General features: G+C 41.3%; 1 protein-coding gene across 4 annotated transcripts in view; it reads right to left on the reverse strand.

Annotated features, from left to right (window-relative positions):
- C8H1orf21 (chromosome 8 C1orf21 homolog) overlaps positions 1–24623 on the reverse strand; it is a 129469-nt gene that overhangs the window by 66925 nt on the left and 37921 nt on the right. For all 4 annotated transcript variants that reach the window (XM_049809476.1, XM_049809477.1, XM_049809478.1 and 1 more), the window contains exon 2: positions 11101–11306. In XM_049809476.1, coding sequence (XP_049665433.1) covers positions 11101–11194 — 94 coding nt within the window. In that variant the 5' untranslated portion in view covers positions 11195–11306. The remainder of the gene's footprint in view (positions 1–11100; positions 11307–24623) is intronic.

Raw genomic sequence — 24623 nt, forward strand, 5'->3', positions numbered from 1 at the left:
AGGAGACACTCCTACTATAAAATAACAGCCTTGTGCTGCTGAAATGAATATGCATCCATGCAGCTTCACAAGGCTTAGCTGGGGCATCAGAGAATTATCCCCCAGACTGAGGATTTCATGGCCAAATTTCAGTCTTTGGGGTTGGTTTTTTTTGTTTGTTTGGTTGGTTGGTTTTTTTACTTTGTGGCCAAGTAATACAAGACTTGGAAAATAACAAAAGGAACACTGCAGTAATTGAAAGAATGTGGCATTTTTACCATGATTTCTCCTTGTTTGCACCTAGAGGTAGGCAATGAATGCCAAGGATTCTGTCTTTAAGAGATTAAGTTAAAAAAAAAAAAAAAAGTTTGTCTGTACCATAAAATAAACGGATTTCCTCCAGCACCAAGGCTGCCAGAAAATACATCCTGGCTTCTTTCTAGCAAATACCAAAGGCAGATGTATGCCCCTATTTATAGTACACTAATGCAATTGTGAAATGCATATCTCACGCACTATATTTGTATTCAACTTTGACTATACTCTTCATTAAGCTAAACAGCTTGTGGGAAGGGTCATTCCCCAGAATAAAACTACGTTAACTCTCTCCACATACTAACTGCTTGCAGAGACTTGGGGGTGTCCTCAGAGCCCCCCATCCTCTGGTACATCTCCTTCAGGTGCTCTGACACTGACAGGCAGATTTCAAAAGGTGAAAGCTTACGTTAAACTAAGAAGCAGGGAAGTTATGACCTGCCTGTGATTAATTTCTCCCTCCAAAATGGGGATAACAACTGTTTCTCCACCTTGGTTCACCTTCTTTCTTTATACTATAAATCCCCGCTAAAGGTGCCGAGTCTGACTGCGCGCGTATCATGCCAAACCCAGCAGACACCAGGCTGGAAACCCAGGCATTGCTGCAAAGCAGATAACAAACAGTAGCTGTACCAGAGAACGTCTGTATAAATACAGTGCACTTACACTAGGTAGAATGACTTTGTGGAATAATTCCCTCACCTAATACCATGACAAAGGGTTGTAAATATTGCAAGATGATTAACCGCCAGAAGAAGGTAACTATACAGTCTGAAGGCTATCTAGTTACTTTATGGACACCTGCTCTGCTTTAAGTCCAACTTTCTTTAAGGTGTCAAGCAATTTCAAATTCATTCCTACACAAGAGAAAAATTTATAAAATTATGGTCTCAGGAAAAAAAATATGCAGGAGTCATCTTCTCTTTCTTCAGTTTTCCTATTGCAAAATTATCCGCACACATTTTCAATCATTCCAAAGCTAAGTTAAATGCTTAAGTTAAATGTTTGATGTATACTAAGGTAAAAGAGCTGCAAAGAAGAAAGGCGCTTTGCAACTCCTGGCTAAATAGCAAACAAAAGCTACAGGGATTATTTTTTAAGTTAAGGGCCATACAGTACTATACCAGCTTAGTCATTGGATACAACAATCTCAAAAAGCAGCAACAAAAAATAAGAATTTGTTTTGTTAAATTTAGTCACTTGTTCTCTGCTTACAGGTAGGAAAACCTCAGCAACATTTATATAGCAAAGATCTGCTATCCATTTGGGAAAGAAATCTCATTTAGGGTCTTTCTGATTTTTTTCAAATTAAAGAACTAAAATAATAGGAAACAGAACTCCAAATATGCACTATTTTTCTTTATTCCTCATTTTTTGCTTCCTGCCAGGAGAAGTCGTGACTAAGAACGGGAAGGCTTTATCTGGCAAATCATCCACTCAATTGATATAAATGCAATGCCTCCCCAAAGCAGGAGCAACGTAGCTGAGGGCGTAGCAATGCAAAACCTCACTCTGCCAATGACTGAGAACAGTCCTCCAGCATGTAAGGACAAGCCATTTGTTTCTGTGCATCTGCTCAGTTGATCTGCTACCTAGCACAGGCTTGCTCACCAGTGGTGGATGTGATGAGCTTCCACGGGTCAGCATTTTCTTCTCCTTTTTTTTGTATTTTGACTTAAAATGAACAAAAAGCTTCTGTAACTATAGGGTCCAAGGTATGAGAGAGGTGGCAACTGCTGCGTGAGAGATGAAGATAGCAACAGGGAAGTATAACAAGTCTTTATCCATGTTCAGATAATTGCTAGCTCAGTCGTGCCCAGTCCTCATAGACTCCAGAGTGCTATCAAAACAGAGTTTATTCATCATAGTGTATACAGACTTGCAGGGTGGGGACACGCTCTTTAACTCTCCCTGAATGGGAATCCCACTGCTATCACTAGAGTTGCGTTGCACGGGGATTACTACACCTGACGGAGGAACACCTTCAACCACTGTTGCTCTACTGCCCCGAAACAATTTTCAACTAAGCAATTTTCCAACACCCAGGTACTTAAAGAGCTACTCTACCATCACTTCTGAACTAGTTTTCTTCACTGCTGGATCAGTGAAACTAGACGTTGAAAACCAATCTTGTTAAAAGTGGTAAGGTATCTTCCTGGAGCCTACAGGCACCTTTCCACTGACTTGGATCTCATCCCTAAGGACCACCAGACCAGCACTGCTCCACTTGCAAGTAAAAACAAAAGGGGGAGGAGTAGAAGGGAGAGCTAGTTCAATCACAATCATTACGTAAAGCTCATGATTAATAGATAGATGCTGTCAGGGCCCTGAGTGCACTAAGAGGCCACGACCAGCCTCACGAAACCCCAATTTGTATCTTCTGCCCATGGATCCAGGAGCTCTGTTTTGGCAGAGGCTTGGGCCTTCAGTCCTTGCCAGAGCAGGTCCGCCTGTCTCTAGTCCTGCCTCTGGTCGAGAGACCTCAAACACACACTGTAGGTACCTTGTCTCCTGGATGGACCCCTCCAGCAAGCTCTAGCTTGTCCCCAGCCCTGCCCCCAGCCTTGTCACCTGCTGCTCCTCACTTGCATTCCCTGGAAAGACCCCGGACCTGGTTCATCGCCGTGCCTTGGACTGCCAACGGACCCTGTCACCAGCACCCGGTGCTGGCCCATGTTCAGGCCCTGTGGGACTGTACCCCATCAGTGAGGGAACTGTGGGTGCTGGGGTCATCCTCAGCTCCCAGCTTATGTGCACTTGTGGGACAACCCTGCTCCTGCTCCAGGAGAGATGCTGGCCCATTACACCTTCTACAAAAGGCTCATTTTATATTCTTCATATATTTCTATATTCACTTACTGGAGTGGAATAAAGAGCTTATCTTCCTACCACTCTTTGAGCAAACCCATAGCCCAGAACAGCTTCTTCCTTAGACTGCAAAAGCATTACCTTTTCCGAGAGAGCTATAAAGGTGAGCCACTTTTACTCACAAAAGGTAAAAATACAGAGTTTGAATTCATGTGGAAAACACTTTCTTTATACACGTTCATCACTAACGTGTCTGCAGACATAACCTGAGGGTAGGATTTCGTTTGGTTTGTTTGTTGTTTTTTTTTAAACCCTGTTGCTTCCGTATGGGAGTAAAATAGTAAATTATTGACTTACTAAGGGTGTTCTCAGAGTTACACAATTATACCATAAACCTAGAGAACAAACACAATTTTATTACATTTCCCACATGAACATAACACCAAAGGATTTTTTGGTTTTATTCTTCTTGTTCACTTCCTGAAACACATGCTTAGTACTGACCCATGTTTCCTTAGATAAGAAAGCAGGCTATCACCAAATTGGGTTGGAACAGGGTGCATAAAAACAAAGATGATGTTAAACTAAAAAAATATAATTTCAACTGAATAAAAAAGTGAGGAAAAACAGAGTCCAGTATAATTCTGGAAGATGCTTGCATACTTCAGCCCTACACTGCAATGCACTCATCTGCTTTTCTTAAGCTTTCAGGCATTGAAGCAAGATCTACTTTGTAACATTAGCTGCTGAAATCATGAACAAGTTGGAAGCTACCCTTTCAGGAGATCAGCCAGAATTTGAATTTAAGCAATGAAACTCTCCTCCTTTGAAACTCACTGTGATATTTAAAGTTTTGCACCCCTCAGACCAGGTGCCTACATGCCACTCAATTCTATGGAGCTCAGAATAAGCGCTGCGTGGAATGAGTGCCTGTGGTTGTACCGGAGATATTTGTTCATGTTTGAAAATGTCTTTAAAAAACATTATTGTCTCAAAATATCCAGTATGGTATTAGGACACTGCATGGTGCTGGTGGTCCCTTTATGCATAATCACTCCTGTCCCTAAAATGAGTAAGATCTGACATTGCAGAAGCATGTCAGGACAGCCAAATGAGCTGGAGCAATTACTATTTGAGTGCTAACCAGCTGACCAATAGTCAATAAAATAAATGCTGCCAGGCAAAGTGAGCTGTGTGTTTGTGTGAAGCCTAGTGCAGCAAGACCTTCTGATCACACCATGCGTTCATGGTCAACATGACAGAAGTTATATTCCTTAAGCTACGGCCTTCCAGATAGTTTCAGTTCAGTAAGGATGGCCATGCTGCCTTTCAGAAGAAAGAATTTCTCCTTCTCAATTTTAGAGGGTTTTTTCTGACAGCTGGGGGAAAGGGAGAGGTAACAGGAAGGTGTTATGAACTGAAAACACTTCTAATATATTTTTCCCACTTCAAGTTTCACCTGAAAACTTCACAACTTCAGAACTTCAAATGGCCAGAAGATGATGTGCAGAATTTTGTGCACAGCAACAAGGCAGGTTTAGGAAGTTATCTCATATTAATTAAGGACATATGAGCAGGCTTGCCAGGCCCAAAGATATTTTGAAGTGTCTTGAGCAACAACCTGAGACGGAAGTTTTGAATAAGATACTTCTAGGCCTGCCTATTAAGGAAAGAGCCTTCAAAACAAACCAATCTCTACAAGGTTTGGGCACAATATTTTTGGAGGTGTCAATGCATATTTAGGAAAGGTAAGTCATAGTCTAAAATTCCCCTTGCTATTCTCTTTCTGTATACAGTGGGCATGTTTTAAAAGTTTCAATTATTTTAGCATATTTAGGCACTTACTTCAAATGCACACAGCATACATCAAAATAAGTCAGAGCTCTGCTGTCTTGGGCAGCAGACTGAGATACCCACATGGATGAGGCACAGCAGACACAAGGAAGGAAATAATTGACTGTCACAAGGCAAGGGTTAGCAGAAATGAGACAAAACCATAAAACATATAGGAAGAAAGAAAACAGCAAAATGAGAAAACTCATGATGAGTTGGTAAAGATTTGGGGTTTTAAATGGTGGTATTTGTGAACAAGAAGCCAAATAAAGCTACTTCCTTCCAGTTCAGATATGGCACTTACAGAGCAGCGTACTTGTTCTGGGTGGCTAGGCTGAACTCCTCAATTTTGGTGAGAGAAGGGAGTCCTCCCTATGAGATGGGTTGTTGTTTTCCTGATACTGCAGAACAACCGCCACCATACAGGACAGGTCAATACTTGCCATCATTAAATGCTCTAACTTTCTTGCTTGGCTTTTGGACTATGGCATTTTCAAAAGATTTGGGAAGAAATATCAACCCAGGAGAAAACTGCTGAAAAAAAACAAGTGAGGAAGAGCAGAGCAGAGATAAGGGCATGCACATCTGCAAGTGATCTGACATCAGGTCCCTCACACATCTTCTCCATGTTGTCCATCTCTAAAACAAGGGTAGGTCTGTAATACAAACCGGGAAAGTTGTGAGGATGACTACACTAGAGCTTGTGAAGCAACCAGGTTTTCAATATCATTATAATACCTCAATGCTGAAGATAGCCTTTTCTAGCATTCTTCCAGCTGCTTTGAGATAAACTGGTTTATAAACTATTGTGCTTTGTGTTCAGCTTTATTTAGACTGGTTTAGCAATTGGAGTTGCTGTTGATAACAGAAATCCTATCTGGCAAATGCAGCATGGATATTCCCAATTTGCCAGAAGAGTCTTACCTGCCATGTTTACTCTCACTTTTGCAAAGCTCCCAAGAACTCCATATAAACACCTGGATTAGCCTCTCAGATTAATAAATAGATTCTAATTTTTTTTTTTTTTTCCCCACAACAAATCACATTACTAGTTATTTTCTTACACAAAAAATTACGTCAATAACCTCCTCCCCAAATGAACATCCCATGATTTTTTAAAAAAGGCACAAATAAAATTAATCTACAAGAGACATTATATCATCAAAACACATGCTGAAATCAACAACACTCAAGGCTCTATCATGGCATTTTGTTCTTCATTGCTATTTACATTATTATAGTTCTTATGTATTGCCCTGGAAATCAGCTTTGAAGTGGAATGATGAACAAATTAAGATGTATTATTACTATCCTTATTAGAGGGATTTTAAAGTCATTAGAGGCCAACAAGACATAATAATGTTATTATATTCAATCTTCTCTAGAACATCTCCTTTGATAGGCTTGCTAACTCAATTATTTAAATATGTATTACAGCACCATGCAGCATGCCTTCTACAGTTGGGGATAAGATGGAAAGTTTTATGTTTTGCTTTCAGTTAACCAGAATTTGTTCTTAGAGAATTCATGGGTTTCATGGTGGATTTCTCGGTTTTAAAAACTAGAAATTCAAATTCACAGTGAACACCTGGCTCAATTTGACCGCTCAACTGAAAAAAAGGTTAATAGCTTGGGAGAAAATAAGGCACTGGAGCAGAATCTTAACCTGCAATGACTTTTGAAAGTAAAAAAAAAAAAAAAAAAAAAAATCCTAACAGAAGCAATGATCTCTCAAATAGTCAATAGACTTGGCTTCAACCAACCATCAGCAGGCAAGAAGGAAAAAGCATCTAGAGGCTCTGAGGAAGAACAGAAGCAGAACTGCACCACTATGAGCAGTTCAGAAAATAGTCTCTGGATTCAAAGTGACATCTATAGCCGAACAAAAACTACTGACTAGAAAAAAAAATATCCAAACACTCTACCTGGAAATTATCTCCTTTTCTTCCAAAGAAGGGTCAATAAACCCTAAGCCACATCACAACCCTTGAAGAATGCTTTGGAAATGTTAAGTGGTCTTCTAGACAGGCCACCTCCTGAGGGCTTGGAGGGAGGACTGCAAAACAAGTGTAAGGCTTGTGGCATGCAAGTTGAGTGACAACAAAAAAGCAGAAGGCAAAGCTGTAGCCATGTTGGCACTCTTAACCCTTGCATTGCTTCTTTGCCTGCTTCTCCCCTGGAAGGAAGAGGGAAAAGTGCTGAAGGCCTAGAAGTGTGTTCATAGCAATGGAAATCAAAGTTGGCCATGCAATAACAATGCTGTTCTGGCAACTTCTGCAACATGAACAGAGAACTGTTATCCAAGGCACAAAGAGCTGTACAGGAATTGCTTAGGTCCTTCCCATCCTTCCTTTTCTCATGATGTCCTGTACCATGAGCTTACCCCAAATGAGAAGCTTGGAGACGCCACCATTTACACAGTTCCGAGACCTCAATTTCTTCTTCAGTTCAGACAAATAAGGATGTTTCCCTGCCTCCACTACACATACAGCAAGAGTCCATGTTTAGTGACAACCAGACAGGTCTTCCCTCCTCCCCCATCAAACACTTTCATTATAGTTACAGTTCTTTTCCATCAGTTACAAGAGGGAACCTTGTAACACCAGGCTATGACTAACCCCCTTCTTTGCCATCTGAAACTTCCACTGTTATTCAACCTTGACAGCAGAGATGGTATAGAGTAGCCCCAGCATCTTCATCACTGTAGGCTGGCATTGGCAGTTCTTATTGTCCAGCTGGAAAACAAGTGCAATGGTATCAATGACCATCTAGTTCATTCCTCAGTAACTCCACTTGCTACTTGCGGAGCTGCAATTACAGCAGTGGAGGAAAGTGGGAAAGCTCTTGAGCACTGAAGACAGAGCTCACAAAAAAAATAACATGAACGACTGCCTTGTTGCCAGTGCACTTATTTGTGGGAAAAGAGTGGTATGTGGGAAGGTGAAGGTTTTTCAGCTATGTGGCTAAGTGCGTGGTGCACTACAAAAATCCTTAAGTGGCAAAAAAACCCAGCAGCCTAAGGCATAGGTAAGAGCAAAGTTGGCTAGAACCAAAGTATTTTCATACCTCTCCTCACTCAAAATGACCTATTTAATATTAATACAAAAGCAAGATAGGAAGTACAATCCTTACTATTGACTCTTTCTGCCTGCAACTTGTCTGGGCATGATGTTCAAGGAAGAAAGAAGCATACCATTTTCATCTCAGGTGTTAGGCAAACAGCAAGGGGCAATATACAGTAAGGCACACCTTTCAGATCACACCAGCTGCCCAGGGAAGGCAGCACCAGCACTGAGGTTATTTTCCTCTAATTCTGTCATTGCTGCTCCAAGTCCTTCAGGAATTCCTCCACTTGTGAGACATCTGAGGCAATCTGGGCTACTACAACTATGAAGTTCATACCTGCTACTTCTGCACAGGCACTTTGTCAGATTAGTCCCCAGATGCGAACACTGCAAGTGTTCATCATCTATGAACATCACAATATATGCATACTAATATTCTCAGGATGTTATTGACGCTACCACTACATCAGCCACCTTTCAACCCCACTTGTCGTCTCTGTTTCTTTTACTTTGCTGCTTCCTTCCCCAAAACTACTTCTCTTACAGACTGCCTCTAATTCCCTTTCCATTACCTTCTTGCTCCTCACGAATGATCTGATTTCCCTGCCACTCACCTTGGTCTTGCTCTGCCTAGTCATTCTGCAGCTAAATTTCAATCCCTACAGGCTGCAGAGACACTCTGCTCTTGGCTACTGGCTGAATGAGACACTTCGGTCCCTTCCCAGAAATAAGGAAGGAAACATTCAGCAGATCTTGGCACCTGGAACTGGACAGGCAAACGCATGATGGAAGTGCTGCAATGCTTTTTAACCTTTGTTGACTCTGTGGATCCTCCTGTATCTCTGGGAACTTATTCTGCTAAGATTTGTCATTCTAGCTGAGCTCGGCTACGCTCTCTCCTTGCAGGGAGTTGATGATGACAGGCCTCTGATACAGCACTGACTTCCTCCTTGATGACTTAAGGAATAACTCTGCAGAATATGTTACATGGAATTAATTTGGGACTAACAACATGGAAGTTTAATAGAAAACGAAGTGGGAAGAATAATCTGAGCTTTCAGGTCTAGCTCATAACAAACAATGCAATTGCCACTATGATTTCCAATATGGAAGCACGGGAAGCAGGAATAGGATTCAGTCTCCTGTGAAAGAGCTCTAGGCATTTGGCAAGTCCAGAAGATTGTTAAGAAGGATGACAAATATGATATTAAGGTGTAATTTTCTTGCCTCTCTTTTCTGTATTAACAAATTGTGTTCAGGAACTACGCACAGCACTGTACATATAAAGCATGAGACTTCCTGCTTCTAAGCATCCTCTTGATCATTTATAGGTCCCAAAAGGACAGCAGTAAAGCCAGGTACACTCCAGCTCACCTTTCTCATACACCTAATTCCTGATCTAGAGGCTGTCCCTCAGCAGCAAGGGAAAAATGTGGCTTCTGTGCTCAATCTGGTTACCATTCAACAAGTTGTTTAAGTCACAGGCTCCAACTCTGCTAAAAAAGCATCAGTCATGGAACTGGATCTTTAGCAATGACAAACTGCATACCTAAAGTATATGCCACAAAATGGTTAACAGCAGGTATTATTCCTGACATTGACTGGTTTCTATAAAATAGGGGACAATTAACAGCACTCGGATGGATTCCAGAATAGCTAAATGATACTGTTGACACCAGTCCAGCTCTATAAAGTGGGTGCCCTTTAAAATTCCTTCACTCTTCTTGATCCTCTGCCTCCAGAGGTCTTTGGCCTGCAGCATGCAGTTAAACAAAACAAAACAAAAAAAAACAACACCCCACCACCACCCCCAAAACTGAGACACACATATTGCCAAAAATTGCTCCCTCGCTAAATATCAGCTAATATATAAACTCAGTTCCTTTGAGAAACTAATAGGGTTTTTTGTTCATGACAGCACTTAAAGCCTGTTTTAAGTAAGAGCAACATACTGAACTCACAATTCCAGAACCAGTATCTCTAGCATTAGTGAAGGAGCATGCACAGGAAAATAACCCATCATTTAGTCCTGAAGTTTGCTGAACAACTACTTTCTCTTCAAATTACCCATCTAGGTATTCCTACTTGGAATCCACAGTGAGAGCAAGCTAGCCCTCAGAAAGGCTGAGAAAGTAAAATATCATTGCTTTTGAAATTAAAGGGAGATATTTTTTAATGCTAGATGTGTCATTCCCACTATTACACAAACAACTGCTATAAAAACCACCACAGAAGTTTGGCATACTCAGTAGTAATGCACCTATTTTAAGAACAACAGTACCAAGTCAGCTTATTCACAGCTGACTTAACTTTCAGATAGATATCTGGGCAGATTAGAAATTTCATTTCTGAACAGTCTTCCAGATAATTCTTGACATTTTAAAAACTTAGTTATGATTTAGATTATTATCTAAAAACTACTTAGCATATACTAACAGAATCGGGGGGGGGGGGGGGGGGAATCATGAAGCTAACTATGGATTTTATCTCATATCACTTTACCTTTCCTGACGCACAAGTATTTGTGACAAGACCTGGATTGTACACCAGTTGTCCCACACAGTGAAACAGATATTTTCATCCCATATTCAGAGCTTCCCAGTACCGCTGAATCCCTCACAGAAGGTTATTTCCAGTTTCATTGTACCTTCAAACCCTGTTTGCTATAGGATTTCAGAACTAATGTTTTATTGCTTTACAGGAAAACAGCATTGAGGAATTATTTTTCTTACTGAATGGATTTTTATTTTTAGGAAATGACTCAACTGTTTTAGTACCTAATGACAAATATATAAGGGAGACACATGTATAAATATGAGGAGGGGTGCAACTTGTTGTCTTTGAATTATTCCAGGATGCATGGAGTTAAAGACAGTGCAGTACTGTACATCACTTAGAATGTTAATTTTCCACTAAGGATTTCACCCCAACCTCTGTTTCAGCTGTCATGGTACTACCCCATGGAGGAGCTAACTGCACTATCATCATGATTTATTTTAACATGCATTTTCCTTTATGTTCTGTGAAAGGCTAAGGCTCTCAAATATACCTTCCAGAACATTCATGATGTTGGAGAAAGGTGAAATCCTGCAACACTTACCACCAAACACATCTCCGTTCTGATAGTTTTTCCCCTTCTGAGTTTCCTCTTCGTTTTGAACAGTAGAAACATGCTTGGCGGAGGCACAGCCCATAGCTTCATTCAGACAGCTCCAGCTGGACCAAACTACAAATCATGTCTAGAGACGCACGCTCATCGTGTTAAAAATAATCCCCCTTCCCGTGTGGTTGTCAAGTCACTTCTACCTAAAGACAGCAAAAGAGAGAGAAAAGTATTTAACCACGTATATTGACAAAAGGTAACGTCTAAATATAGAGCTTCAAGAAATAAAAAAAATGGGGTTTGTGAAGAGGAATACAAGAGCACAGACTGTCTCCATCATCTTAGGTGTTTAAAACCATATTCAGTAAACAGCTGATACAGCTAGAGTATGATATGATATAGGTAGAGTATGATATAGGTACACACAGATGTTTCCCACCCACCCAGCTATTCCCACAGAACATGGGTTTTTTTAGAAAGAAGACGAAACTGGCAATATCTGCTCCTCCTGTTCCTTTTACCAATCTACCTGTCAAGCCAGATTTCTTACAAAGTGTTTAAATGATTAAGAGCTGCTAATTGCAAGTGTTCAGACAAAATAATCCCCCTGAATCAATTCAAGATCTTATGTTAATAGATGTGAAAGAGGATAGCCAGCTTTATTATCTTTTTACTATGTGTTTGTTACTCTACTGGATCCATTAAACCTCCACTGCTCAAAAAGGCAACTATACCCATCTTAAGATAGAATAACACTCCCTAAACAATCCAGATGTCATGTAAAAAAAGGGGGGGAAGAAAAAGCTAATTTATATCTGCAATATTTTATGTAAAAATAAAATTAAAAACATTAACTGTTTAATGACTAAATGGTTCCACACTGAAACAAAATCAACTTCAAAGCTGGGTGAATGACCGGGCTTGCCTTTCCACCAGCCAAATCTTTTGGAAGGGGAGAAGAGCTAGAGGAAAATGAAAACCACACCTTTTTACTGAGTTGTTTAGTTCAGCATAAGATCATATACACAATTTCTTAACTCGTTACTTCTGGGCATTTACTTTAAAAGGATGTTGTTCATTTTACTCCATGCCGACCACAAGAATTTTATCTACAACAGCAGACGGGTGCTCTTACCTAGGATATAGCAGTATCCATCCTACCAGAAAGGTGTAACCCCAAAGAAAATCTTCTGAGTTTTATTTCCCTGCACGCTCAGCATGAACGGCACGCCTGCACGTGCCGAGGCAGCACCGTGACACATCAGGACGTGGTTATGGTGCCTCCACAGCCACCCTTGGAAGGATTTCCCTGCCCATCCCCAAAGTCACAGAAACGAGGATGTGGTCAGCAAGGCCAAGAGGGATTCTGCTTCTGCTATTGCAGCCACAGTTTCCCTGAAGAACAACTTTTACCATGCAAGAGGAAGGACTCTGGATGCAGAACCACCTCTCGCATCTACTCACAGACCAACTTCCACCTTCCATCTTGCTCTGCACAGAAAAGTGCTTTTCTCCACTTAACGAGGGCATTCCACTCAAAGCGTACAACATACATATGCTCAATCCCTGTTCTAAGCAGCTAACTCTCCCAGTCACACCTGTACGTGCATTTTTCTTTATGCTCAGTATATTCCCCAACATGTTTTCTCCTTTTTCCCTTCCCCCTATATACGGACACTTGAGTGTAAATTTCTAATTACCCAGTCCTTCTCTTCTCCCTTAGCCACAGCAAGCTACTCACACAAAAACCCAGGATTTTAAACCAAGCATCCATGCTGTTAGTGGAAGGGAGCAAGCAGATCCCCCTTGAGCTATTATTTTAACTCTATGTGGTTACATACTTTTTTTTTTAAAAAAAAAAAAAAAAGAAAACCTAGGTTTTGCAGCAGAAGTCAGTATTATGCTAGGGAAGCTTTCTGCTTCCTCAAGCAATTGCCAAGGCTATTCTTCAAACCATTTTAATATATCTGCTTGTCAGATGTATAGACAAAGCTATAAGCCCTGCTAAGAAACAAATAGCTCTCAAGATCCCTCCGTGCATATCCAAGCAATCAGCATCCAGACCAGGCCATCCTAATTACACTTGCCATGCGTCATAAATACTGATACACTGATTTTATGTAAACTATATTAGTTGTTCTTAAGTTTTTGCAATGCAGTGCAGGTCACAGCTGACAATTATAATTTATCCTCACACCTGTCCAAAGAGCATGACAGCCTTCATTAAGGTAACAGGTCTTCATCTCACTGTTGGGGTGGGAAATGAAGCTCCATAAGGATTTCAAGCATCAGCCACACTGCTTGCTCAGGAGGTAGGTCAAGACACACAAAGGTGTGCGAGACAGAGGAAAAAGAGCAGACTGGGAAGGGCAACTGCTAACTGGACTGGAAATTAAATGTGGAGTAATTCTCTTAGAGGATGCAAATTTGCTCAAAGACAATAGCTTTAATAGACGAACTGAAACAAATGAGGGGGTAAAAATGATCAAGTTTTTTGCCACAGAGTCCCTGTTTCAGATTTCAGATAAAAGCAGGAGCCTCAAGGTAAGCAGAGCCTGGAAACAGTAACTTTGATTTCTTATTTAAAATATAACCAGTTACATTATCCCAGGGAAAAAGATGTGGCTGGCTATGGGGCAAAGAGCAGGGGGAGACTCGATGTAACCTCAGAAAAGACAACAAGGTATGTAGGTGGGACTGCTAACATGCTGTACATGGAGGAAAATCACCGCACACTGCAAACCCAGCATCTCTGTCACAGAACAGCCAAACTGCACTCACAGAAGTACCTGTTGAAGGAATTACGCTGTTGCCATTTTCAACTATTTTTCCTCTTTCTTTTTCTGTCTCTCAGCAGGGACCATTTACAAAAGGGAAACAGCTGCTTAGTAATAAAAACCAAATGTATTTCATAACATAGCAGTGAGCTGGTTTTGGGGAGGGGATTTTTTGTGAAGCCTTATACACAGCCAACATGCAGCAAAACAAATTGCAAAATACTTAATCGTTGATTAGTACCCAGGAGGTTGATGGTCCCATCACTCAGGGCTGGTGAGCTGTAGAAGCAATCAGGAGCAAAGACACAAAACATGAATGCAGAAGGATAAAGCTCTTTGGAGGAGGGAAGGAAAAAACATCCACAGTCAAATCTCTTCTTGCAGTATCTTGGTAGCACGTGCCAACCTTACCAAAAATATGGTCACGTTCAAAGGCATGCTGCGATTAAAGGAAACAAAGGGGAATACAAGAACTGGAAGTTTCACCTTTTACATTAAAGGACAGTAATCACAGCAGTATCTGAAAAAACTACACAACTAACACTTGGATTATGAAGGCAATTTCTCCTCGTGCCAATAAATTGGGCTGAGAAAGCTACTCCAAAATGACCTCCAAGGTAAGTCCAACACATTTCCAGGCATGTTTCTTGGACTACAGACACATAGTGCAGCAAGACAGACAACACTGAGACACCAATAACTAACACAAGCCAGAATTAGCAGAGGATTTAAAACAAAAAAAAAAAAAAAAAAAAAGAGAGTGAGAGAACAGCAGCATTAATTTTATAAGAGATGAAATCTGAGATATACAACACCATGACGCTCCCCAGCCTTACACTGTCCCCAGCCTCACGGAAACCTCTCTTGCCCGCATATCGAAGCCCACTGTGAGGAGATTCAGGTATCACTCAGAAATGAGGTGCTGGTCCTCATTCAGCTGGATGCCTACAGAGGGTTTTGACGATGTGAAAGGCAGTACTTCGAATAGCAGCAGAATCCGTTCTGCCTCCTCCCCCACTTTTCACAAATATAATTTTCCCTTTTGTCTTCCTGAGCATTTTGGGGGCATAGAGATTTTTACAAGCCAAAAATAAAAAGAATAACAAAACCTCAAACCATTTGCAGTTCATGTTCACCACCCACCATCATTAATTATCAAGATTTGAGAGGCAATTTACAAGCTCCAATCTGCAAAATGCTAGTGAGAAAAATCTCTCAGGCAGATCAAAAGTGTCTACACCACCCCAAATTAAGTGTGGCAGGTTTAAGATTAACATCTTATGTGTGGGTCAAGAGAAGACTACAGATGCTCTCAGATCCTGTACTTCGTACCTCAAGTTTCTTCTGAGCTAAAAAAAGGGGATCTCAATTCTTAGACTAGAGATTGCTACTGGAAACCTTAAGCAAATTTTTTTTTTTTTTTGAAGCTTGTCTATATTGTGCTTTTTCTTTTACCAGCTCTTTCAACACTTCATTAATCCACTTATCCGCTCACCTCTTACTTCTGACAGTCATGTCCAAGGCTGCATCCTTAACAAAACACATTTTGCTTCCACAGCTGAAAACCAAACACTTAATAGCAAATGGAGGATCTCCAGTGTTTTTACAACAAATGTATGTTAATTATTCTGTTACCACAGGTGTATTTGTTTTCATCTTTATTGCACTGAGATAACCAATGTTTCATCTTCTTCAGGCTGCAGATACATCTAAAAGTTTCCTTCCGTGTTGACCACACAGGAAATCAGGTTAAAATTTCACAAAGCTCAAAGAAATCACAGCAATGAGCTTCATGCAACATGAAAAAAATGCTAAGCTACAAAGAAAAACCACACTGCCCTCTCCTATAATACAACCTGGTCCAGGGAGAACACAAGGATTTAACTTAGTGCTATTAATTGTATTTATTTCCTGTAAGAAATAGGCCTGTTTGATTTCCATTTGAATTTTTTTTTCCCAAAAAAGAAGAAGGCAGCAATGTCTTCTAAATTTGCCTTCCACAAGGGCTGTTGGAAGTCAGCACCTGGGAGTCCCCACTATGGTACACCTCCTCCTCAGCTACCCTCCACCACCTCTGCCAGAAAAGCTGGCTTTGGGGTTGTTGGTGTTATTTTCTCCCAACTGTCAAAAGGCATTTTTGACTCAAAAAGTTGGAGCTTTTGCCTTTGAAGTGCACCAATGGCCTGGGGGGGGGAGGGGTGGGGGGAAGATTAAAAAAAAATAAAATATATATCCTATAAACTCTGTTTCTCCTTCTTCAAATTATTCGAACCAGCATTGCTGATGAATAGCATAGTTATATTGAAAATTAACCACTGACTTGCTAAACGAACAGGGCAAGGTTACAGCAGAATGAGAGTCGCAAACACTCTGGAGTAATACCTTGCAGTGGTAAAGGGGAAAAAGAAAAGTCAAAGTGAGTGGTGATGCTCTGTTCCTTTGAACCCGTAGGCAGAACAAGCTCCCCTCTGCCTGTTGATACTAATAGCCATGAAATTAAGCATTTTCTCCCCTCTATTAATGGTTTGCCTCTGTGATGCAAAATTTCTGTGTTTATTACCACATTTCAGCATCCTGTTGGAAACATGCTGTGCCGGCCAGCTAAGTGAATGCAGCAGTAATCTCACTGAAAGGGAAAAGAATGAGTGCGGCACTGTAAAATCAATAACACACAAGAAAACACAGAGAAAGCGCACCACAGTTTTACAGCATTTTACTCAAGCTGCACTAAAAATACCATTGACTAACTAAATAAGCCCAGGATGGTGGAACTGCCATTTGCATGTATCCTCTCTTAGGAAGCCATGCTCAGCAGAAATTGTATTTGAAGCATTCACTTTTCAAAGAGCAAACAAGAATACTGCAATTTGACAGCTAAAGAGACCTGACGGAAAAACCACAGAAGCTCATCTACCTAGTTCTTCCCAGCAGGGAGAGCCTGGTTTGAATTAATGCTATTAATTCATATCATGAGGTTACTCATTCTATTACAGGACAGACTTTGTCCCGCTGAGGCTTATCTTACCCTTTTTATCAGCAAAATTAGCCTCTCATTTTCTTTTCTTTTGTTTGCAACCAGCATTTCTGCTGATCCAATAAATGTTTTTCGATGTATTAAAGCAACAAGTGATTTCCAGATAGAATAGCTCTCAAAAGCAACATGATACTTGTAGGGAACATTTTCTCCTTACTCGGTCTCATAAGGAAGAATACCACCAGTGAGTCCCTGAGAAGAGACCTCACACATCACACAGTAACATACAAGTGAGGAAGGGAAGGGGAACTGCATCTCAATCTTCCTCTTCATTGCCACAGGGCAGAGTTAAAGTAACTCCAATGTGAAAAGCCCAGCAACCCAGGATCAAGATATGTCAGTCACAGGACCTACCATTTTTGCTGTTTCCAAAGAAGATTAATTAATTCTACTGTTTGTTTTTTTAAACCTCAAATACTTTAGAAGTAGTGATAGAAAGATTACCACCACCATTACAGAATGTAGTTTTAGCATCTAATTATTTTTTTCCCTCCGTCTAGGAGAACAGACAAAATATTGAAGACAGATGCGACTTTACAAGACTATGGGCTGGCAATGCTCTAGGGCTTTTCTTCCTTGCACGCAGAGGAAAAACACACTAGAGATTATAAGTTTCTGGTGAGAAAGCAAAATTTTCATACAACATATTTCACCTGCACAGCCTCTTTCAAACCAGTAGCAGTCCCGCAGCTTCTCTTCACCATAGTAGGTGGTGCTACTCAACCAGAATTTCCAAAGAATCAGGACGTTTATCCTACCTACTTTCCCTTTGCAGAAAAAACAAGCACTTCTCATTAAAAATATGATTACATGACAATAAGCTGATGACACCTTAAATATTTCCTGCTTCTATATAAGCAACTGCTATAGCTGTTACAAGGACATTACAGAATTGCATTAGAGATTTCCACAACACGCACAAAAAGTTCAGATGTGTGTTTCCTATTAAACATGTTTCAGTGCCAGTTTCAGAGCTGGTGGGTCACTACAGTATTTCAGTCCGTTGCCCAGTACTTCTCTTTTGGGTCACAGACAGCGCTAGATGATTGAAGACCCAACAGACACCAGCATGAGGGACCTGATTAAAGGCAACAAGACCCTTTCCACTGACTTTAGGTGGCTTGAGGTCACTTCTAAAACTAAAATTTCATGAAAGAAGGATTGTTTTGTGATTTATTTACAAAGGAATTTTGGAAACGTAGTGCTGGTGATCACAGGCCAGCCAGGCATGCTGGTGTGATAGGAGATGCTAGACAGGGCTTTAGAAAAGCCAGTACATAACTTTCCTGTGTATCTAAGCATAATCTCCAGCACTTACCGTAATGGGTAGGGTGCCCACATACCTCTAAAGCATAAAGAAAACCAACAATAAGCTCTCCTATTTAATTTCACTTCTGTCTTCATGGTTTAAGAGCAAGATAGGGTTTACTAAGCAAGATAGAGTAAAAGGCTCTGAGGTTCAGGAACAGTGATTTAAACAATGTTTTGTACATGTCTAAGTATGGGTCTGAGCATCATCTCCCTTTTGAGAACTTCCTCCTGTTGTTTTGCCTTATTAAAAATAATTTAAAGATGCAACCATTACACCTAGCCAATCATCCCCATCTTTTAGAATTAGACTAAAATAAAATGATGTAGTAGCTGCAGCTGCGCCATCAACAAAACCATTTAATTTGGAGGAAAACCTTGAGAGATAATTACCACACTGTGAAAAAAGCAGATTGGTCCTCCCAAATACCTCCTGCCCCTTTCCCACCAGTCATGGGGAATGCACCTCCAGATGTAAACAGTGACTTTGGCCTAGAGCTGAATTCTTTTTAGGACTGCCCCTCTCCCAAAAAAAAGCAGTGGCTCTCCTAAAAATGCGAAGCATGTACTTCTTCATTTCAACAGCAAAAGCATAAAGTATCTAGTACCACACATCAGTGGTATTAGACTTGGAGACTTGGACTTTTAGGTCTAATTAGATTAGACTTGGAGGTCTAATCTTTATTCTTTGTTCTTCCACACTTTTATTTCCTTCCCAAACTACTTCTTAGTCTTTCTCATGTGCCACCACGATAGTGGAAATAATCACACAGAGGTGGGTCTGCTAGATGCCTCCAGCTGTGCAAGATACAACCTCTCCACTCTGTGTGGTGATGATGAGCATCTTTCAAAACCCAACAAGAGCACTTTTTGCTTCATCATATCACAAATCCAGCACAGCTACACTCCCCAGGAAAGGGACTTGTAGACTTCCTGAGAGCTGGCGTGCACACAGGAGTCTCCGTCCCTGCTCTTCAGACCATCCGACCTCAGTGCCATGCACCCAAGGTGGTGGTGGCAGTGCAAAATGATGCTGAAAGACCAGAGATTAATTCTTCCTCTCTGACACCGGAGTGCAGCATCTCCTGTTAAAGCAAAACTCCTTTGAGACCTAAGGGCTGCTGGATCTCTCTGCAGCAATACAGAGCCCACCATCCGCCCCCTGGGTCACTTCCGAGGCATTTTTCATTCAAAGAGCTGTGGCAGGAGCTACTTTGTGTGCCACTTAGGTTGAAATTAAAACAAAACAACTCAGCTATGCAGAAGCCAAGGGGGGTGAGATGCTGGGGACCTGCTGCTAATGTGTCAGCAAGGAAACATTTGCCATATGCACCTCTGCTGTTTCTGTGCAATTAAAGCATGAAACAATTTAAAAGGGCTGTCTGATGTTTTTTTTTTGGAGATGAGCTTGACAAAAAGAAATCTTTCTTCACTAACCTGGTAACACTTAAACAACACAGTGCAACCACAGGCGGTGGCTCATCCAGGCCGACAAGGAGTAATCCCAGCACAGGCACCCGTTCCCATGCACAGCTGCTTCCTCTACAGCTGAAACAACAGCTACAATCTAGCTAAAAATCATCAGTTAAAATTAATGATAAAAGCTAACGAAGCTGCTCATTTCACTCTTAGCTTTTGTGAACAACTGCATAGGATTCAGCATTTCTTCTGGGGATTTTTTTCACAGAGTCAGGACATTTCCTAACCGTAGTCCTATGTAAATGGCACAAGTAGGACTGAAAGGGATGCACACTGCAACCCATGTTCCCAAAATCACACTGCTGACTGCCCCCTCCTGCTTAGCAGGGCTACTCCTCAGGATCAAGGATGAGAAAACAGGATTTTTGGTGCTAAGGCCATAGTACCTGAATGTTTGCATTGGTATGGTTTGATCTGAGAGCCCTATGTGATATCGTACCCTATCGCTCAGGTTATCTCCTGGAAACCTGAGTTGGGAGGGCAGCTGAGGAAGCAGGCTGTGCTCAGGAGCAGGAGAGCTTCAGAAACCTCTGGCCAAGAACAGGCAGCTGAAAAAACATAAGCAAGAGAGGAGCTGGGCTATGGGGAAGAAAAGCAATGTGTCACCACTCTTATAAAACCTGTTGTTATCCATCCCCTTTTTTGCATCTCCCCATCCAGCGCTCAGGCATGGACACTTCTGGAAATCCCTGCTGGAGGCTCAGCATTTCCTTACTCCATTTCATCAACACAGATTTAGGAGCTTACCCAAGCCACTGCTTTGGGTAAGGGCTTTTTCCCTTTTTTTTTTTAATTAATTAAAAAAAAAAAGTCTTAGAACATCATAAATTATATTTCCATACTCTCCATTAATGCTAATAGAGCAAGTAATGGAGAGTTTTCCTTTCAGTGGTGAGATGGTGAATGGATATGTGCATAACCAAACGTGGATACTCAAAAAATAAGATCTAAACCATGTTCCGGCCTATGATATAAATAAATGAGCAGTAGACTAGCCAAAAACACTTGAAATATTTTCAGTTCATATTAACACAGCTATAACTCAAACACAACCAGCAAGCCCAGAGCTGGATCAGTGGCACAGGAGCATGGAATGCCGCAGATCTCTCCTCCCACTGAAAACATTGATGGGGTGCTTGACTTCCTTGGGTTACAACAAGGACCAGTCAAGGCAGCAACACACCTCATCAGGATTAAAAATGTCAAAACCAACTTCTGTCTTCTTGAAATTACCTACATCTTATTCAGGCTGTTAGAATCCTGCCTCTCTACTTTGGTGTAATTGTTACATTCCCCCAAAAGCAACCATGTTAGATTTTCTGCGTATAGGCAGCTGGCTCCTACTTGGCATCTCTCGTGCTTTGTGTTCTTACGCTTTGACCCACAGTTTAGGGAACTATTTGAACTCAAAAAAACAGTGTTTAAAACCAGTTGTGTATAAAACAAATTAAATCTTTCAAATTAGAAATTTTTGGGGAAAATACATCAAGTACAACTTTCTATTTCATGTTGTAAACTTTTTCTGGATACCACTTGAATTTATTTAAACCAAACAGCATGCAGAATAATCATTAAGAAGCAATTTTTGGCACAGAAAGAGGTTTAAGAACCACTCTGAGAACATTTACACCTCACCCGTGAATCCCAGCTCAGCAAAACCCTTGCAGACCTGAAGCAAAGGACAGTTAGATCAAGAGCACGGTATCCTTTTGGAAAAGGTCTGTTACAGTTTGGGTGCTGTTACCCACCAGCTGCTCGTTGCTGAGCATCAGCTGGATATCTTCATCTCTAGGCCTCACCTGCACCGATCCACCGTCAGCGCATTTGTTAACCTGCTTCAACACAAAGGTCAGCCAGCTGAACAAGAGCTGTGACTCATGGTCCATGTCTGCAGAGGTTACTGCTCCCAGCTGCCTGTGGTGTCCCCACTTCAAGGGACACTTGCTCCCAGCAGTGTGAGCAGAACTTCTGCCACTCCACCCAGGACATCAAGGTCACATCAATCTGTGTCCTGACTCCTCTTTGCAAGTGGCTAAATTCAAAGCTATTTGCAGTTGATTCAATCAAGACGTAAGAGTGACTGATCCAGCTACTGTCCCAAAATGTACCCACACAGGATGGGTACCGTCGGATTCAGCCAGTTCATTCAAAGCTGGTTTGAAACCACTTTTGCAGATCAAGTGTTGCAACTCTCCAGGTCAGCAGATCTTTACTGCAGCATCAGTGCATGCAAACACCACACCAGTGACTCTTGCATGCACAGTTTGGACTCTGTGATTGCAAAAGGCATTAAATAATATTGTCTTTGCAAAGCATGCATGTGCCTTCACGTCTCTTGAGGAACAGCAAAGATTATAAATGAATCAGAGTTGCTCGCCATCAAAAACTGAAACTGGAACCGTCTTGAGGACTGGGAACCATCCAAAAATATTTCGACTACTGCTCCCGACTCCCTCCACGCAACACATGGAACATAACTCATCTAGGGAGGAGCAGGGGGGTCATACATCAGTCTAGCTGCAGGACTGTGAAGTTTCCAAAGTCAGGGAGATGAATCGCTGGCTTCAGGTCCTGCAGTTTTGAAAGGTGTATAACTGAGCATGAATAAGCTGGAGGAAATAATCCTGGAAGAAAATGGATGTTCCCCACCCCCCTCACAGTCACCTGGCTACACAGTCGAGCTCTCACTGTGATTTTTCTGCCAAACCAATACATGAAGGGGGGGGGACTGGGGGGGACGACAGACGGGACAGCTGAAAACATTACAGCCTCACAGAAGTCAAAGCAAGGAAAGAAACCCAAACAGAGCAGGGAAAAAAAAATACATTCTGCTCAACTGTAGGAGCAGAGAAGAAATGTGTAATAAATAACTGAAAGGGTTCCAAATACCACTGAATACAATCATTAGGAATTGAAGCATAATAGCAATTTTTTTTAAGAATTCTGCTGCTAGAACAATACAAATGGCTACAGGATTATAACTCTTGTGGATAACCCATGCCAAAATATGCCAGCACAGACATCCAAAAATGCTAAAGCTCTGCAGATGCTCACCCAGGAAGGGAAAACTGATGGGAAGAAAAGTTAATGCAACGCTGCTCGATTTGCAAGAGTGGAACAAAATACTATGGGACCTCTGAAGAAAACAGAAATAGGGACTACAAAAGATTGAGAAGACTTAGAAAAGCAAGAAGGATGCGAGTATATATGCTATTTGGCTGGCTTTGAGGAGGGGCTGAGCAGGCAATGGCTCTGAGGATGCGAATGCATCACCCAGGCTCTCTCTCTCCCCTGGTCTACACTGGGCCTCTCATTCATATCCAAGGGCAGAGGACACCATCCACAGTCGTGTGGAAATTTCACTGACTGCACCATTTTCATCAACTTGAGACCAGAATTATAATCCTGATTCAAAAGTATTTTCCGATTTCTTCTGCTACGCTCTGAACAGGTCTCTTTTCTCATGGGGATGAATTGAGCTGACCCTCCAGGAGCTATTTTGAATCCTTTTCCTTCTGCCTGCAATGAACTCTCCTTACAAATACTTTATTATTCAAATGCTCGAATAGTGTTCCTTTTCCAATTCAATGTCCACTGCACTGAGACCTTTAGAGCCTTAGTTGTTATATACTGTCACTAGTATAAGGGGCCAAGGAACAACATATACCTCTCCATACTACCCATGTAGCCACAAAGAATTGCTAAAGCCATCTTAGCAGCCTTAAAATATTTTGACCTACTGCTGATATTTGTGCAGAAACTACATGAAAACAGTCACATTTCAACAGTGTTTATATTCAACATCGTAGCACCATTTTGGGTTTTTTTGAGAACCTCTCTACAAGGATGTCATATGGCTGTATCCTCCTCCTTAGGGACTTCTCTCAAAACCTTTGGCCCTGACATGTTTATTACTTTGAGAAGTACTGTAGTGTTGGTTAAGTTTCATTTAGATCTTTATTCCTTCTTTATTTTGTTGTTATTCCCCTCCTCAGGTCCAGCAAGGACTAACTGCAATAACCTGTTGAGTTGAATCCTTTCCATCTCCAGGTCTGCAGGTTGACCCTTCCCAGCTGAGTCCGTTCCAGCAAGACCATTTCACCAACCAGGGTCCATGATTCCCTGCGACAGTGAAACTTCAACGCAGCTGCATCCGAAGATAAAAGGCAGCCAACCAACAGCTGTACAATGTTAAGCTCATTGGCCCCTTTACTCCCACATTCAACTTTCTGCACATGAAAATAGCAGCTGCTTTCCTAAGAGTAAATTCTGCAATATCTTTATAGCCTTCCTCTCCCCCCTTTTAGCTTCAAGCATGAGAAGGATTTCTTTTTAAAATTAGAAAATGAAGTAAGTTTATGAACTCTAACAGCAGGCAGGCTCTCTTGGATATGTTTTTATTAGGTTATGAAAGCAATACTGAAACTAAATTCAAAAAATATTGAATTTTATATTAATTAAGGAGGGGGGGTGGAAAAAAAGGAAAATGGGGGAGTCAAACTACTGCAAGGTACTTCTCCAAAACATAACACTCAAAATTAGAGCTTACTAGAAGCTTAAAGGACGCAAAACCATTCCCATCAGAGCAAAGCAGGGCAGAGCAAAGCATCCTAAGAAGCTCTTGCTAGGGTGCAGAGCTGACAGTTAGCCAGCCACTGACTGACCTGAAACACAAAAACTGGTTTTAGACAACTATGAAAAAATCCTTCAGTCTGTGGGACAGACAGAAAGCTTACCCACAGTCTCCTCCAATCCCAAGAAAGCTTGGCAAGCAGACCACAGTTGCTCAGCCCTTTGCAGGAGACCTAGTCACAGACATACAGCCCAGCTGGGTCTGGTCTGCCACAATCCTCCCTCAGGCAAAAATACACTGCACATTTTTTTTTATGATTTTTTTCTTTTTTAAGAAATTTTTTTTTTCT

This window comes from Accipiter gentilis, chromosome 8, assembly GCF_929443795.1.
Source record: "Accipiter gentilis chromosome 8, bAccGen1.1, whole genome shotgun sequence".
Lineage (NCBI taxonomy): Eukaryota > Metazoa > Chordata > Aves > Accipitriformes > Accipitridae > Astur > Astur gentilis.